Source organism: Vulpes lagopus, chromosome 6 (genome assembly GCF_018345385.1).
Source record: "Vulpes lagopus strain Blue_001 chromosome 6, ASM1834538v1, whole genome shotgun sequence".
Lineage (NCBI taxonomy): Eukaryota > Metazoa > Chordata > Mammalia > Carnivora > Canidae > Vulpes > Vulpes lagopus.
The window spans coordinates 102,453,421-102,472,598 of NC_054829.1; the positions used below are offsets into that span (position 1 = coordinate 102,453,421).

The 19,178-nt window shown below is 37.3% G+C and overlaps 1 protein-coding gene across 1 annotated transcript in view; it reads left to right on the forward strand.

The window, feature by feature from the left end:
• Positions 1 to 18,912, forward strand: part of ARHGEF38 (Rho guanine nucleotide exchange factor 38) — a 123,454-nt gene extending 104,542 nt beyond the window's left edge. The window contains exons 10-14 of the mRNA XM_041757691.1: positions 1,239 to 1,550; positions 4,869 to 5,012; positions 5,884 to 6,082; positions 6,229 to 6,488; positions 17,635 to 18,912. Coding sequence (XP_041613625.1) covers positions 1,239 to 1,550; positions 4,869 to 5,012; positions 5,884 to 6,082; positions 6,229 to 6,488; positions 17,635 to 17,820 — 1,101 coding nt within the window. The 3' untranslated portion in view covers positions 17,821 to 18,912. The remainder of the gene's footprint in view (positions 1 to 1,238; positions 1,551 to 4,868; positions 5,013 to 5,883; positions 6,083 to 6,228; positions 6,489 to 17,634) is intronic.
• The last annotated feature ends 266 nt before the right edge of the window (positions 18,913 to 19,178 follow it).

The window sequence follows — 19,178 nt, forward strand, 5'->3', positions numbered from 1 at the left end:
ATACTATGTGTGTATGTGTGTGTATATATATATATAGTAACTATGTTGTAATATTGTAATTATATTACCTGTAGAATCCAGTCAAGTTACAATACTGTAATTTATCAGAACAGTAAACAGATTCTTTACTTAGTCAAAGGACTCATTAAACAGTCTGCAGGTGTATATTGATTATCTTATAAGCTAGACATCAAATTTGATCTGTTTAGTCTACTGCTAGTGTCAGTAAGAGATTGGTTTCCCTTTTCTTGTAGATTTCCCATGAGTTCAGACAAAGTTACCAGAAGCTGTTTAATTAATAAAAGCTGCTGCTCAGATACTGACTCCGTAGGACATATTTAGGGTACAAAAGAGAAGCCTACTTCTAAATTGCTATAACATAATCATGTAACCGACACATATATGATAAAGCATAAAGTCGGCAGTCAGCAAACATAGGATACTAGTTGCACTTCAGAATAGAGGGGGAGGGAAAAGAAATAGGAGAAAGTAAAGCTAGGATGTTCTGCGGCTGGCATGGGGTTGGCTGTTAAAATGAGGTTCATTTTCAATGGCTTGGACCTAAAAACAGAACCAGCATTAGCTTAGTCCTTCAATGTATTTAAAGAGAAAGCAATAACTGTTGTCATTTCTATCATAGGAGCAAAATAGCTATAATAAGGAGGTACTTATCGGTATAGAATATAAAGTTCCACTACCCAAAATGAGCCAGTAGCGTAGCCAGGGAACTGGGCCGATGTGGGAGGAACAGAATACAGTCTCTTCTAGGACTACCTTCCTTTTATTGTCAGGAAAGGAAGGGAAGGATACGGTGAATCATTGGCACAGTCTTAGTGGTCAGAGACTGAGTTTGCCTCCCACCCCAGTCCTGGAGTAACTGCGCTTGGCTCTGGGATTAGAAAGGAGAGGAAAGGGAAAATGTTGAAGGAGATGACCCCAGTGACAAAACTAGGGGCTGGAGAGAGAAAGGTGGAGTGTATTTTGGACCTGCAGGCTTTAAGGTTTCTACTCCTCTTCTTGCTCACTCTACACGCAATGTTAGAGTCTCGAGTCCCTGTTTCAAGTCCTTGAGCAGGTTTAGCGAGGCCAAAAACAGATCACATCCTCCCTTAACTTGGCCGCAGACTTTCCTGTCCTGCTCTGCGCTCCCGCAGGGAGGAAGTAAGCCTACTGGTGACAGCGCAGGACACGTACGGTTGTTCTTACTCGGTCACAGGACTGCTCTTCTCTCTCGGCAGGCAGCCCATGTGCAGCGGCTGGTCCTGATGCCCCTGTCGGCCCTGCTGTCCCTATTCACCGGGCCTCAGAAGCTCATCCAGAAACGCTATGACAAACTGCTGGACTGCAACAGCTACTTACCTCGGGCAGCAGGAGACGACTCAGACTTGGCCAAAAAGGAGTATGAGGCCCTCAACGCCCAGCTTGTGGAGGAGCTCCAGGTGTTCAACCAGGCGGCTCGGAAGATTCTGCACAACTGTCTGTGCAGTTTCGTAGCTCTCCTCAGGGACCTGACCCTCGCCGCTCAGCAGGTTTATTCCACGGTGGCGCCGGTAAGCGTGTGGCTACCTAGGCCTGCAGCACCTGCTAGAAACCACAGCCACATGGAACAGCCCTGTTCGTAGTGTGCATGCATGCAGGGTGTGTGTGTGTGTGTGTGTGTGTGTGCACATGCGCGCGGAGGTGGGGGCGGAATTTAACTGAAGCCCATAGTCCTTCAGTTTCTTTCTGTTTTCTCCACAAGAAAGTTTCCTAGTTCAGGTTATTGCACATTTGTTCTTTCTGGAGGTTTCTTTTCAAATGCCAAACACCTTTTAGCTCTACCTGCTTGATGCTTTGCTGAAGCTTATCAGTTTGTATTTTGTATTCTCTTCCTAGTCAACTGTTCTTCAGTGCTCACCATGACTATTTAAGGTGTGGATCCCAAAAGGAGGCCATCTCAGTGTAATGACAGAAACAGGAGAACTGTCAAACCAGTCTTTTTTGTTTTTGTTTTCCTCTATGGAAAAAAGTCTAGTGTGTGTGTGTGTGTGTGTGTGTGCATCTGTATGTAATTTAGCTTTCCATTAGGATATGATTTTATGACTACTTTCCTGAAGAAGGAAGATATTTACAACTTAATATCAACTTAAAAAAATCAGTGTGGTTTCTTTGCCCTTCATTTCAGTTAGTTCTTATTCAGCTGGTTAGATATTTAATGGACACCATTTGGAGGAAAATTAATTGTCCTACTTTATTTTTTACTGTGTATTTAATTAACTTTTAACTTATCCTTTGAATTAAATTAAGTTGAATAAGCAGGTGCTACATTTACATGGTTCAAAAGGCGAAACTACATAAAAATGTGTAAGCAGTCTCACATAGACTTCTGTTCCCTAACCACCCATCCCCCAACTCCACCCCATTGTTACTAGTTTATCCATTTAGAGTTTCTTTATGCTATTAGAAGTAAATGCAAAATGCATATATTTTTCCTAGAGAAAACTAGGGTATTACAGCACCATCCTGCAATTTGCTTTTTAACCTCCTTAGGATGCATACATGTCAGCACACAGAGAACTTTCTCAGCCCTTCTACAATTTTATACTAGTCTACTGCATAGCTATACAATAGTATATAACCAGCCCCCTATTTTTTGGATAACAACTTTATTGAGAAATAATTCACATACCATATATCCCACCCATTTAAAGTATGCAATTCCATGATTTTTAGTATTTTCACGAAAGTTGTGCAATCATCACCACAATCAATTTTGGAATATTGTCATCACCCCCAAAAGAAACGCAGTACCATTAGCAGTGAATCCACATGTTCCCCCGACCACTCTCCCACAGCCCTAGGCAACCCCAATCTATTTTCTGTCTCTAAAGATTTGCCTATTCTGGGCATTTCATATAAATAGAATTATATAATATGTGGTTCTTTGTGACTGGCTACTTTCACTTAGCATAATGTTTCTGAGGTTCATCGATGTTGTAGTGCTTTAGCACTTAATTCTTATTATTGCCAAACAATATTTCATTGTATATATACACCATGTTTTATTTACCCATCATCAGTGGATGGACATTTAGGTCATTTCTACTTTTTGGCTGCTATGAATACTGCTGCTATGAATATTCAAGATCTTAGTAGATGTTTGTTTTCATTTCTCTTGAGTACATACCTAGGAGTAGAATTGTTGGATCATATGCTAACTCTGTGTTTAACCTTTTCAAGAACTGCCAGACTATTTTCCCAAGTGGCTGCACTATTTTACATTCTCAACAGTGATGATTGAAGTTCCAATTCCTTACATCTATCTGTCTTTTGTTTTATAGCCATCCAGTGGGTGTGAAATGATATCTCACTATGGTTTTGATTTGCAGTTCTTTGATCATCCCCCTATTTCAAACTTTTTAAATTGAAGTATAACTTATATAAAGTACATCAGTCTGAAGTATACAACTCATGAGTACTTGCAAATATATATACATCTGTGTAACCACCAACCACATCTAGATATTAGCCCTTTCCAGTTCCTCATAAGGACCACTCATGACCATTCTTCAGCTCTAGTCCCTCGAAGGTAACCATTCTACTGACCTGTGTTACCAGAGACTGTTATGTTTGGTTTGTATCTCATAAAAATGGAATCATACAGTATGTACGGTTGTTTTGTGTATCAACCTGTTCCTACTGATGGATATTCGGATGATTCCAGTTGTCTGTAACTGCATAACAAATTATATCAAACATGGCAGCATGTGGCAACCAATGGTCATTTATTTCTATTGTCTTTCATAGTTCGGGAGGTTCCCTGGGCTCAGGGCAGTTATTCTCAGTGTCTCTGTGAGATTGCAGTGTGATAATAGGCTAGTCATCTCAAAGACTTCCTCAAGACCTCAAGATGAGATGATGATAGAAAACTCAAATAGTTGTGGATGAGGACAGTTGAGGCTCCAGAGACCTCCTCCCACCTGATCTTTCAACACAGTTTTGATATGGCAGCCACATTGCGATTGGACTTCTTCCATGGCTACAAAAGGCTCTCAGAGTGTCCCAAGAGAAACCAACAGAAACTGGATAGTCTCTTTTAGCCTAATCTTGAAAGTCAGATAGCATCACTTCTGTTGTTCTGTTCACTTCTACATTCTATTCATGGAAGCAATTTTTAAAACCCATGCACTTTTGAGGAGAGAGGACATGGACTCCACTTCTTGATGAGAGTCACGTCAAAGAATTTACTGATTTGTTTTAAAACCACCACAGGAAAAAAAAAAAAAAACCAAGAAAAAAATAAAAATAAAAATAAAACCACCACAGGCTCTTAACTAATGCTTCGTGTTTTAGCCTTGTTCTCCTTTCCACTTTCCCACCCAACCATGTTGGAGGACCCTACTGCCATCAATTCCTGAGCCCTTCTTCCAAAATTTCATTGCTTTTTGTTTCTCTTCTATTCTTTTATTTAAGCTTGAAGCTTTATTTTTATTTTTTTTAAGGATTGTATTTATTTGAGAGAGAGCGAGCACGAACAGGGGATGGGGCAGAGGTAGAGAGAAAAGCAGACTCCCCACTGGGCAAGGAGTGTGATGTGGGGCTTGATCCCAGGATCCCAGGACCATGACTTGAGCTGAAGGCAGACACTTAACTGACTGAGCCACCCCAGTGCCCCTAAGCTTGGACCTTTAAAACAGTTATCCCTATCATTTTAGTGAGGCTTTTGGAGATAGCAAATTAGACCATTTTTATCCAGAAGTTCTAATATTGCCCTAATTTTTTTGCTGTGGAGCCATCCTCTACTTTCTCTGTTTGTCATAACTCTACTAAATTCAATACCTAATATAGTTAAATAGTTGAGAACAATGCTGTATCATTTCTACCTATAGGTACCACTGTTGGCCCCGAGAATCTCTGAAATTCAGAATCGAGTACTGGAAGAGGTTCAAAATCTTAATTTTGTAAAAGACAACAGTGCCACTTTTATTGAAAGGAAACTTAGTTTTGAAAAGAAGAAACCTTTGCAAATTCCGGTGAGTTTGGTAGGATTTATGACAATGACTATCACTTCTTTTCCTTGTTCAAGTCACATTAAATTATTTTCCACATCACTTACCTCATTCTAATATCCTATAATTTACCTATTATATATAGGATTTCTTGTCTATGAGTTCTATAAGGTCATAGATTTTTACCCATTTTGTACATGATGTATTCCAAGCTGCTAAAATGATGCCTGACAACAGATATAAATATCTGTTGAATGAATAAATAGAATTGTATAGAGCAAAATCATAATAGTTCAAGTCTTTCATTTTTCTAGATAAGAAATCCCAGGCTCCAGAGACAAAGTAGCTTTCTCAAAATCACTAGAGGCAGAGCAGAGAGGGGTCTAGGCCTCTTGACCCTGCCCAATTTACTGATATTATTTCCCAGAAAAAGACATGCACATGTACAATTTACATTGTATTGTACAATGTACAATAATTAAGTATTATTAAGTATTATTAATTATTAATTAATTATTAATTAAGTATTATTAATTAATTAAGTATTATTTATCAAGTGTTCAATATGCAAGAGATTGTCTACAGTATGGAAAAAAATTAAAAATTGTTCCATCCAAGAGGGATTAGAACCTCTGCTTTCTTATACTCAGTTGAATTTTCTTTTTTCTCTGCAACACTGCCCTCATGTGCTAACTAAAGAATTTTTCACTGCATAACTCAGCCGGATGCTTCACAATAATAACTCCATCAGTGCTTCAACATTGAAATAATCCCAAGTCAATGTGTGGCTTTAACATTTAAAAAATCTCCAAAGAAGAAATATTTACTGGCTCAGTGACAATTTTATTGTATGTATACATCTATCTAAACCAAAGTTTTTCCTTACTTCTCCCAGCCAGAAGTGCCACGTCAAACTGACATTCACCGCTCCAAACTTCTATCCACATATGGTAAAGAAGAACTCTACCAAGCAAAGCGCAAGTGCAATGCTACACAAGAATATGACATCAATCTTCTGGAAGGGGAGTTGGTGGCTGTGATGGAACAGAAGGATCCACTGGGGAGTACAAGCAGGTGGCTTGTTGACACAGGAAGTAAGTTTTTTGTGTAAAATGCACAGAACTACCACCTCTTTTCAAATTGAGATTTGTCCCAGGGGCCTCTCTGCTTCTCTAAACACAAATGTTTGGTAAGGGTATACAAATGACCTCGTTTCTTCTTTCTTTTTATTCCTATCCAGTTATAAGAGGCTATGTGTATTCTTCCTTCTTAAAACCCTACAATCCAGCAAAAGTGCAGAAGGTGGATGCTGAAAACAGGTTCGGTGATGATGATTTTGATAACATCAGCCTCTTTGTGTCCTCACGGCCAGCTAGTGACAGTGTCACAGGCACCCCAGAAAGTAGCATAAGTGATAGCAGCTCATCTCTTAGTGGTACATATGGAAAGTTTGAAACAAACGGCACTGATGTTGACAGTTCTCAAGAGGTAGATGAACAGGTAAGAGTTTGAACCTTGATGTAAAACTGCTTGGCTGTTCAAATCATGAAAGGTCTATCTCTCTAATAGCATTCTGTCTTACTGTAAGACTTGGCGGAAGAGTGTCAGCTTTGACAGCAAGGAGACCTCGCTTTATGAACACTTATTCTCTGTGCCCCTTTTTGCAAGGAATTTAATTCTCTGAGCCTATTTCATCAAATGAGGGAAGGAGGATGATAATTCCTTCATTGCAGACTTGATGTGAGGATTAGAGAAAATGTGTACATGTAAAGTACCCAGCACAGAGCAGACACTCTGTAAACAGTAATCATTATTATTACTACCCTGCTGGCATGTATTTAGAGTGAAGCAAAGATGGTCTTCTCATACTCCTCCATCACAGAAAGTTTAATACAACAGATTGCCACCATAAAGAACATGTGGGAAATTGTCCATGATTCCTTCAAGAGCAGTATCTTCATTAAGCTATCTATATAATTGGCCATTTTTAATCTCTTGTATAATGACATTTACTATATATTGAAACTTTTGAGAGCTGCCTTTCCCATGCTGCACCAATGCAGAGACTATGGGGACCATTCTTTCACAAAATAAGTTGACTATGATGAAGGGTTCCTTTTGCTTACCTCAGAAAGTTTCAGTATATTTAACTGTTAATCCTCAAGTGGTGACCAACTAACAGTTTCTCTTTTTAACTCAGTTTTGCTTTTTTCTTTAGCGGATATTAATTAATTTACTTTCTTTATAAGAGTAATACATGTTACTTCTGAAAAGTTAAAATGGTATAAAGATATATGTAAACTAAAAGTAAAGGTCTTTATTCCTTTCTCCCCTAACCCTACCCTTCAGAGACAGTATTAGGATTCACATTTCAGAGATTCTCTGTGCATATACAAACAATGCAAGTGGGAATGTGTATATGTTACATAATTTGCTTTCTTCCCCCACTTAACAATGTATCTTTGACACAACAGTACCTAAATATCTACCTTATTCTTTAAAAAATTCTGCATAGTAATTTATTTTGTGGATATATCACAATTTATTTAACTATTACTCTAATAAGACATTTAGACTATTCAGGTCTTTTTATAATTTCAAACTATTTCAAGCAAGATCCTTGTTTATCTATTTTTGTGCACTTACATGAGTACATATGTAGGAAAAATTCCTAAAACTATTGGAGGGTCAAAGGGTATATATATCTAAAGTCTTGATAGACATTGCCATACTGCCCTTCAAAAATAGTTTATCTACTTAGTTTCTTTCATTGCTGATACATTGATTGTTGTCCAATTCATGACCAGTTCTTTTTAAAAAAAAATATCTAGGGATGCCTGGGTGGTTCAGTGGTTGAGCACCTGTCTTTGGCTCAGGTCGTGATCCTGGGGTCCAGGATTGAGTCCCACTTTGGGCTCCCTGCGAAGACCCTGCTTCTCCCTCTGCCTGTGTCTCTGCCTCTCTCTCAGTCTGTGTCTGTCATGAATAAATAAATAAATCTTTAAAAAATATATCTTATTAAGGACTTATTTACATACCATAAAATTCATCCATTTTAAGTATATAATTCAATGACTTTTGGTATATTTACAGAGCTGTGCAACTATCACCCCAATCCAAGTTTAGAATATTCCCTTCATCATGGGATGCCTGGGTGGCTCAGTGGTTAAGCGCCTGCCTTTGGCTCAGAGCATGATCCTGGAGTCCTAGGATTGAATCCCACGTCGGGCTCCCTGCATGTAGCCTGCTTCTCCCTCTGCCTGTGTCTCTGCCTCTGTGTCTCCCATGAATAAATAAATAAAATATTAAAAAAATATATTCCCTTCATCCCCCAAAATCCTTTGCACTCATTTGCAATCTGTTCTCTTTCTCACCCCAGCCTAAGGAAATTACTAATTTACTTTCTTTCTCCATATATTTGACTTTACTGTATATTTTGTATTAATGGATTCATACAATATGTGGTGCTTTGGAGCTGGCTTCTTTCACTTAGCATAATATTTTTGAGATTCATCCATGTCGGAATATACAAATGTACTTTGTGGGGGGGGGTTGTTTTTAAGATTTTATTTATTTATTCATGAAAAACACAGAGATAGAGAAAGGCAGAGACACAGGCAGAGGGAGAAGCAGACTCCATGCAGGGAGCCCGATGTGGGACTTGATCCCAGGACCTCAGGACCACACCCTGAGCTGAAGGCTGATGCTCAACCCCGGAGCCACCTAGGTGTCCCTGTACTTTGTTTTTTGTTGTTGTTGTTGTTGTTGTTGTTGTTGTTTTTATCACATAACAGTATTTCATCCTATGGCTATAGCATACTTTGTTTATCCTTTCACCAGTTGATAGACATTTTGGGTAATTTCTATTATGAATAATGCTGGTATAAACATTTATGTACAAGTCTTTGTGAGGATTTCATTTCTTTCGAGTAGATATCTCACAGTAGAATTGCTTGTTGATATGGTGAATTTATGTTTAACTTTTAAGAGAAACTACCAGACTGTTTTTCAAAGTGGCTGCACAATTTTACATACCCACGAGCAATGCATGTGGGTTGTGGATTGCAGTTTCTTCACATCCTCACCTTATTGTCTTTTTATTATTATTATTATGATAGCCACTCTAGTGGCTGTGAAGTGGTATCTCATTGTGGTTTTTATTTGCATTTGACTAATGCTGTTGAGTATCATTCATGTGCTTACTGTCCATTCCTGCATTTTCTCTGGTGAAATGTATATTCAAATATTTGCCCATTTTATAAATTCGGTCATTTTACTTATTATCCAATTGTAAGACTTCTTTATGTACTTTGGATGCAAGTTCTTTATCAAATATAATTTGTAAATGATTTCTCCCAGTCATGACTGATTCTTAATTCATCTGGACATTGATCTATGTTTTTATCACTCTTTTGAAGTTTCAAAACACTATTTTTCTATTACTTGTTCACTCTTAGTTTATTCAAAGTTTCTAGAAAAGAGAATAATATTGTAATACCAATAGATTTTTTTTTTGCCTCTGTATTCTGTGTATTCAGAGAGAGAGAGAGAGAGAGAGAGGCAGAGACACAGGCAGAAGAAGAAGCAGCAGGTTCCATGCAGGGAACCCGACACAGGACTCAATCCTGGGTTTCCAGGATCACACCCTGGGCTGAAGGCAGCACTAAACCGCTGAGCCACCGGGGCTGCCCAGTAATACCAATAGGTTAACGAAATTTTACCAGTGAAATCTATTTGGGATTACATATCCTGGCAGGCTTTGACTTATCCCAATAAGTCAGGATATTATTATCCCAATAATAGAAGGGCAGAAATTTGAGGACAAAATTTGTCAAGACATCCTAAAGCTGGCTTAACACTGAGCTCTAATTATTGGCTACACAGGGACTTAAGTACCTCAAGTAGGCTCTTTGGGCATGGGATTTGTAGTCTACTTCCTAATAGCTGCTACTGCAAAGTAATTCCCTTTGAGTAATCCTATCAATATGTTTCATATGAATCAGGTCCATTAGAAGGTTCCATTACCAAGAGAGGAAAAAAATGAGATAATTTTCTTTTGCTCAAAACAAAGTATATTGATAGTATCTCTTCATAGAGTGCTACTTGCTTTTTCCCTCCGAGTTTGGAATCAATTCAAAATAGACCTTGGGGTCAGGGACATACATATAAGCATTATTCCTAACAAAACTGGACTAGAAAATGCAGCTTGGATCAATGTCCACGTAGGATCCCTGAATAATTGAGGGATCTTTTCCTTTTTGTTAAAATAATTGAGTCCAAATTGCAAGACTCTCACACATATGAGCAAAGTCTATCCCAGTAAATTTTTTTTTAAGAATTTCATCCATTTATTCATGAGATCCCAGTAAATTTTTTTTTAAGATTTCATCCATTTATTCATGAGAGGCACGGAGAGCGAGAGAGGCAGAGACATGGGCAGAGGGAGAAGCAGGCTCCATGCAGGGAGCCTAATGTGGGACTTGATCCTGGGAATCCAGGATCATGCCCTGAGCCAAAGGCAGGCGCTAAACCACTGAGCCACCCGGGTGTCCCAATATCCCAGTAAATTTACTATAAGTTGAAGACAATGCACTTGTTAGAAACCCCAGTTCAAGAGAGAGAAGAAAAGACCACATAGGAATATTTCCCTTAATGTCTTAATTCCAGTCAATACAGGTACATGGGCTAGTGGTTTTCAGACTTTTCCAATTATGCAACTACTGTTCAGCCCTCGAAACAGAAGGAAAACCTTGGATGATCTTCCTAATCCTTATCAGAAGGCTGATATTTTCATTCTGTTGACTCCTAGAAGGTGTGAAGAAGAAAATGTTTAACTCTCATACCTATGGTGTGACAATCTAATAGAACAATGAATGCATTATAGAGGTTCCTATAAGGTGATTGAAAGTGGGAGTAAATTGTATCTTTTTTTTTTGTGAACAGTGAGAATACACTGTATATTGTAATATGCACATTTGAGGTGCACTACAAACTAATTTTCTGTGTGGCTATTTAGACTTTTGTTCTTGGTTGTATTTTATTATCAGGAACATCAACTGAAACATTGGTTTAACTGAATGACAATTTGAGTCACCATTTCTTCCCTATCCTTTCCTACTATGGCAGTAGCACTTTTTTTTTTTTTTTTTTTTGCTTTCTTCCAGAATTGAAATAGCATATTGCCATTGGTGTTATAGGCTGTAATCTAGTCTTATTGATGGTTATAGTGGACCCTGACAAGAAGGACAGGTAGATGGGTAGTCTTGACCTATACCTGATATTCAGGGGGCATCACTGGGGTCCTAAAAATCAGTCATAAATAGGCAAGTTCAGACTGACTTCGGAGTAGTGGCTCTGAAATTAATTTTTATACTCAAGCTGAGTTTTTAATGTGGATTCCACAAATAAATGGAATCTATGAATGGGCTTTGAAGGATTTATAAATCCCCTCAAATACATTGGAAATTTTGTGCTTATATGCATAACTATAGTAAAAGTCCATAGCTTTCAACAGATTTTCAAAGGGGAATTTTATTTTAAAAGGTTAGAAACCATTGCTCTCAAGACTTAGCTTGCTTATCCATTCTCCCACCCACTCAAGAAAAAAGATTGTTGGATTAAGAGCCTCCTGCATTTCCTAGAATGGTTCTAGTGGATCAGAAGTCTTATGTGCAAGGTGAAAATATAATACTTATTTTCTATAATGGGACACTTTTGTTAATGAAAGAGAGTGCTTACTGGATAAGGTAGCTATGACAGGTGTAATTAGGAGGTATGGTCAGTTTGCTTACTGGGGCCTAAGGACCAATCAATTCAGATTCCTCCATGCATATCCCACACAGAGAGCATACATAGGCTTTCCCTGGATGTTTTAGAAGCTCCCTAAATGATGATCCAGCACCTTTGTAGAATAATGGGAAATGAAACCTGGCATTTATACTAAAGGACTTAATCTTTAATTTCTTTACTCACTACTTTATGTTCTATCAAAAAAATTAACAAAAGCCAACAATTATGCCATCCTACTCTAATGTATTCTCAGACCAATGACATGATTTGTATTAGTTTTCTCTGCCATGTAACAAATTGTCACAAACTAAGTGGCTTAAAGAACATAAATGCATTATCTCACCATTTCTGTGGTCAGAAGTCCAGGTACAGCTTAGCTAGGTGCTCTGCTTGGCATGTCACATAGCTGCAATCCAGATGCTTGCTGGGCTGTCATCCTTTCTGAAACCCTGAGTTCTCTTCCAAGCTTGTGGTTGTTGGCAAAACTCAGTTCCTTATTTTAGAAGGACTGAGGCCTCCATTTTCTTGCTGGCCATCAGCCAAGGACCATTTTCGCTAACTGGATGCTGCTCTCAGACCCTTACCATGTGGCTATGTCTGTAGGCAGTTCACAGAATGACTGCTTCTTCAAGGCCAGCAGATGAGCATCTCTCTGGTTTTAAATCTTTCCCTTCAGAAATGGCCTGAATTCTCTCTTAAAGGGCTCACCTGATTACATCAGGCACACTCAGCATAATCTTTGGCTCAAAGTCAGTGTATTAGGGACCTTATTATGTAGGACATGTTCAACAGGCAATGTCTGCGTTAGAGTTCTGCCTACCACAATATCTAAGGTGCCTTGCTTGGTAAGCAAAGTATAAGACTAACATGATGCAATTTTCAGCACTTCTCAAAGTGGACCAGATTTAATAACAGCTAAACCCAGTTTTAGAGGGAGGTTTAATGTCTGAGAATCAGTGCTGCTTCCTTTTCATGTAAATAATACTGAGAACATAAGTTTTGAATTAGGAACTTCTAAAAAAGTTAGTTGTTATGGCCCTAATCCTAAATTCACTGTCTGGTCCTTCATCTTTACATGTTTCAACTACTTTTGATGATGATGCTACATGTCTAGTTTATCACTGTTTTAGAAAGTGCTTAAAAGCCAGCAGGTCATAACATAATGTATTTAAATAGTCATTAAAATGATGCTTTAGAGAGCTATTTTTTGACATATTTTAAAGTAAAAGGCAGGCTGCAAAAATTATGTATACTATAATTCTGTGTTTATTGGCACTTTAGGTAGGTAGGCAGAAAGAAAAGAAGGAACAAGGGATGGAAGGAAGGAAGGAAGGAAGGAAGGAAGGGAGGGAGGGAGGAAGGAAGGAAGGAAGGAAGGAAGGAAGGAAGGAAGGAAGGAAGGAAAAAAGGGAAGAAATACAAGGTATTAATAGCAGTTGGGTGATTTCTTCTTACCTTTATTAAAATCATTTCTTTATAAAAATTACTTGCATAATAACAATACATAATTGATCACTGAAGAATGTGAAAGCTTGCTCCTGGAGAGAGGAAGAGAAGAAAGAGCATTTTTCATGCAATATAACTATCTTGGCTTTCTGAACTACATATAATACTATAAATACTGGTTTCATAGCTTTTTAGTTTTGGAAAGGAAGATTAAAATATTATTTTTGTTAATTGAAGAACTGGGATGAAATCAATAAAATGAGATTCACTGAAGACAGCTAATGTGGCTCACTAAGGGAGGAATAATTAAGTGCACAAATATAGAATAAGGGAATACTGAACTGTCAATGCTACTACAGGGAAAGATCTCGTGGTTATAAAAAGTGGCTAATAAATTGAATATGAGTCAATAATACAATACAGAGTGTTATTTAAAAAAATTAAATGCCATAGAGAACTGGGTTGTATTCATAGATTATTGTACATAAAATGAACCAGAGCTTTAGAGAATGCAAAGAAGCAACTAAGAAAATATATTTTAATAAATGCTGAGGAAAGAGGAAGGATCAGGTGTTTATGGCTTAACTTAATAAAGTTTAATTAATGTGTCTGGACCAAAATATTAACACTGAAGGTTAAAAAGATAGAGCCTAGAACAATTAAAATATTCCAAAAAATAAGAAATTTTTCAGCTTTTACGTATAACAGACTGAAAACTTCTAACTTGTGGTCTAATGTTATCAACTGCTGTCTCTTTAAAATTTAGTATCTATCTTATGTTAAATGGGAGGCATAAACATAAAACTAAAATATGCTCATCCTAAATTAATTTTGGACCATGATCCCTCAAAGTATTTAAAGTATGTAATTTTGTGCTTTAAATTCACAATTTCATGAGGATTTATATTTAGTGTTTAAAAATACATGCTCTGCTGTATTTCATACCACATAGATTTTTTAAAGACTTATTTATTTATTTATTTATTTATTTATTTATTTATTTATTTGACAGAGAGAGTGTGAGCAAGCAAGCATGAGCACACAAGTGGGAGGAAGGGCAAAGGGAGAGGTAGAGACAGAACCTTCAGCTGACTCCCCACTTAGGATGGATCTGGGCACAGAGCTGTATCTTACAACACTAAGATCATGACCTGAACCAAAATCAAGAGTCAGATGCTTAACCAACTGAGCCAGCCAGTTGGCTCAGTTAAATCATATAAATAGATTTAAGTGGAAGATTTTATATTCCCTTTGAGAGAACATGTGCCAAAGTGAAAGACCACCACAAATATTTAGGAGTCATATATTAGTAGGTAATTCAACTTGCTAAACAATCTATAGCTGCATTGGCAATGCATATATGTTGTGCATGAAAATTATAAAATTTGGCTAAGCAACTGTTAACATGGTCTCTTACAGAGAATCAGAAACTGTATTATGGCACATCATATTCCTGAAAGCTTTTGCCCACCAAATCCCCCATTCTGCTCTTGTGACCCTAATCAATTTCTTCATTTTCTAATCAACAAAAACATTAGCAGCAACATATTAGAGACCTTAGTCCCTTTCCACAAGAATATACTATGCATATCCTTTCTAGAAAAAGAGTCTGCTTCCTAAAGTAATATGAGAAGTAGATCAAGCACAGAATTTGGAGTTAGAAGATGCAATCCTAGCAGCACGAACTCTGTGACTAAAGTAAGTCACAACTCACAATGAGGGTATAGCACATTGGACATGTAAACTGTCATGAGCATAGAAAAGTGGTTATTATTGCTGCCACTTCATTACTCAAGAATTTATAGCACCTTCCTTTTTATTTTCTTCTTTAATTTTTATTTTTAAAAAAAGTTTTAAAGATTTTATTTATTTGAGAAAGAGAGAGAGAGCAAGCTGAGTCAGGGGGAGGGGCAGAAGGAGAGAGAGAATCCTTAAGCAGACTACTCTCTGAGCAGGGAGCCTGGGGGGACTCAATCCCAGGCCCCTGGGATTATGACCTGAGCTAAAGGCAATCACTTAACTGAGCCACTGAGGCACCCCCTTTAATTTTTAAATTATAAAATAATCCATGCCCAGCCATCTCTCTTGTGTGTATCTTCTATGATGCAAAGTTATCTCTTTTACATTCTTGTGTGATATGACTTTCAGCCTTTTAAGTCAAATTAACATATATCTGAATTCCTACTGTGTACCATCATTGGTCAGTAGAGAAAAGTTTAAATGTTCCTTTCTCACTCTATCTCTCTTTTTTTAGGTAAGTTTTACACCCAACCTGGGGCTTGAACTCATAACCCCAAGATTAAGAGGCACATGCTCTAAACTGACAAAGCCAGCCAGGCACCCCATAAATGCTCCTCTCTTTGAGGTGGAGCTCATGAGAGTTGTTGAGATAAAATCAGTGATATCAAAATTTCATCAAAAGTTAAATAACAGTTCAACATCTATAGAATAACTTAAGCTGCTAACTATATAGTGCCCTCTCAACATTCCCGTCTCTTTTCCTACTCAGTGAAGTCATCTTAGTTCTTACCGTTTCCTTTTAATATTGGCTCTCAATTTTGAGAAAGTTAATCTACTTGCCTTTCCCATATACTGTTTTCATTCTATGTACCTTGGAATATTACATTTCCACCCCCTTTATCAACTTTGTCACGTATACAAAGTTACCTCTTTAAAAAACTGGCTCATGTATATTACTTATGTGTATAGGGTGTTTTTTGTTGATTGTGTGTGTACCTTTTTGGGGCCCCATTTTTTCCCTAGCTGCATTGTAAGTTCTTGGATAATATAATATCTGGTACTTATAGGTACTTAATAAATTTTGATTAGATAAATGAATGAATAAAATGTTGTTAGTCAATTGCTTAATTTTATGATATAACATTTCTGTTATCAATCTTATGATCTTAGTGGAAGTGACTAAACACTTACTTAGGGGCTTCTTATGTTCTAATAATTCTGAAGTATTCCTTTGAGGTTAGAGAAAAATTCTTTTGACAGAAGTATGTTTTATTAATTTCTTCTAGGCCCCTTAAGATAATTTAAAAGTTATAAATTTAATCCATTATCATGATAAAGGTTTAGAAAACAAGAAAAATGAAAATCATCTCTAATTCTACTACTCAAAGGAACTAATACTACTAGACTTATATTGTACATCTGATTTTATATACTTTTTTTTTTTTTACTTTCTATTTCATCATAAGCATTTGCCCATGCTATTGGTCTTAGAAGACAGCATTATTAATGTCTACAAATTTCCTTAGCGTTAAAGATCTAGAATAGATTTTAACTATTCCTCTCTTACTGAACACTTAATGCTATTCCCATTTCCCTCTCACTTCTCATTTTGTGAATGGGCACTGCAGCAATATTATTGTGCAAAAATCTCTGCCAATGTTTCTATTTCTGTAGGAGATGATGCACTTATGCTGAGTGCAGTAAGTCAATCGGAGAAGGACAAACAGTGTATGTTCGCATTCATTTGGGGAATATAATAGTGAAAGGGAATATAAGGGAAGGGAGAAGAAATGTGTGGGAAATATCAGAAAGGGAGACAGAACATAAAGACTCCTAACTCTGGGAAATGAACTAGGGGTGGTGGAAGGGGAGGAGGGTGGGGGGTGGGGGTGACTGGGTGACGGGCACTGAGAGGGGCACTTGTCGGGATGAGCACTGGGTGTTATTCTGTATGTTGGTAAATTGAACACCAATAAAAAATAAATTTATTATAAAAAAAAATTCTTAGAGCTATTACTGAAAAAAAAAAGAATTAACATTTTAAAAAGTCTTTTAGGGGTGCCTGGCTGGCTCAGTCAATAGGAGCATGCAACTCTTATTAATCTCAGGGTCATGAGTTTAAGCACCACGTTGGGTGTGGAGCCTACTTAAATAAATAAATAAATAAATAAATAAATAAATAAATAAATAAATAAATAAATAAATCTTTTAACAGAAACTGCCAAACTGGGTGCCTGGGTGGCTCAATTAGTTAAGCATCTACCTTTGGCTCAGGCCATGATCCCAGGGCCCTGAGACTGAGTCCTGCGTCGGGTTCCCTGCTCAGTGGGCAGTCGGCTTCTCCGTCTCCCTCTGCAGCTCCCCCTGCTTGTTCTCTAATAAAATAGCATCTTAAAAACAACAAAACAACACACAGAAAAACCCCTGCCAGATTGCCTTCGAGCATGGACAGTTTAGACTCTTCCTCAGAGAACAGTAAGAATGCATGTTGAACTATATTCTCATCTGGGTCATGGTTTAGCAAAATAAATCCAGCAGAAGGAACTGGGGAATGTGATGTTGAAAAAATAAGAAAAACTTAGCCTTCTTTCTAAAAGCTTGGATATCTTTATTATATTTGTCTAAATATTTAGGTTCTGCTTCCAATAATGTCATTTCCTTTTTTGTCTAGATTTTCTATGCAGTTCATGCCTTTCAAGCACGAAGTGACCATGAACTCAGCCTTCAGGAATACCAAAGAGTCCACATACTTAGATTTTGTGACCTAAGTGGTAATAAAGAGTGGTGGTTAGCTGAAGCTCAGGGGCAGAAAGGTTATGTGCCAGCTAACTACCTTGGGAAGATGACTTATGCTTAAGAAAAGGGGCCCTGACATTTGTTTTCTGGCAAGTTATTGATTGACTACCTCATAAAACTTACATTACAAAATCTTGGTCTAGAAGTCAAGAAACCTCCAAACTACATGAACTGATCCTGTATCAAGTTTTAAGGAAGACTGTGGTTCCTAAAAAGATTATTTCAAAGTGTATTTTGAAGAACATGTTGAAGGAAACACTTAACAGAAGCAGCAAAACAAACACCTCAAGCTCAAAAAACTGCTCAAGCTCCAACTATCAACTACTTAAAAGTGGAGATCTTTGAAGGGATAAATGTGTTATTAACATGAAAGGTTGGACTTAAGAATAAGATTTTTTCAATTTATTATGTATTTTGCCTCAAATATTTTTTCTATTTCTCTTATTTTCTTTTGCATATGTGCACATATATACTTATATACATATAATCCTATTCATTATATGGTTTATATGTATATATGTATACTATATGATATAGATTATATACATATATGCATAAACCAGGGAGTATACTAAATACACATAAGGATAGGAATTAACAGCCAACTAGAAAATCTTTGATGTGGAACATCTCTATAAGTTTTGAATTGAAAAAAAAAAAGCCGGAATAACATTATAACATCTAACATTTACTGAATGCATACTACATGCCAGAAATTGTTCTAAATGCTTAAATAGGGTAACTTTTTTGATGCTCACAACATTATGACAAAACTGTTCACCAGAGAGGTGAAGTAATTTATCCTAAGTCACACTGCTAGTTAAGTGGTAGGCCTGGACTCAAACCTAAGTCTGATTCTGGGGTCCATACTCTTAACCACTATGGTGTACTAACCTTCCAGAAGTGTATACATTCGCTATAGCAAAGCACCTAGTGATACAAATACTGGACATTGATATGGACCATTTTTCTCTCAGGTCAGGTCCATATTTAAATATTGAGTTTTTGAAAATCAAGGGCTATAAGAACTTTTATGATGTTAGTCTAGAGAAAATGAAGTATCTAGGTTTATTATTTATATTTTTGGCTGTTTAAACATTTTTTATTTTTTATTTTATTTTTATTTATTTATGATAGTCACACAGAGAGAGAGAGAGAGGCAGAGACATAGGCAGAGGGAGAAGCAGGCTCCATGCACCGGGAGCCCGACGTGGGATTCGATCCCGGGTCTCCAGGATCACGCCCTGGGTTCCAAAGGCAGGCGCCAAACCGCTGCACCACCCAGGGATCCCCTGTTTAAACATTTTTTAAAGCATAATTGTTTAAAAACAATCCTACATGATCACTAATGTTACTTGAATGAAGAAGTATTTTTGGATCGCTCAATCATTTGGATGATGAATGGGGAATGTGTGTTCC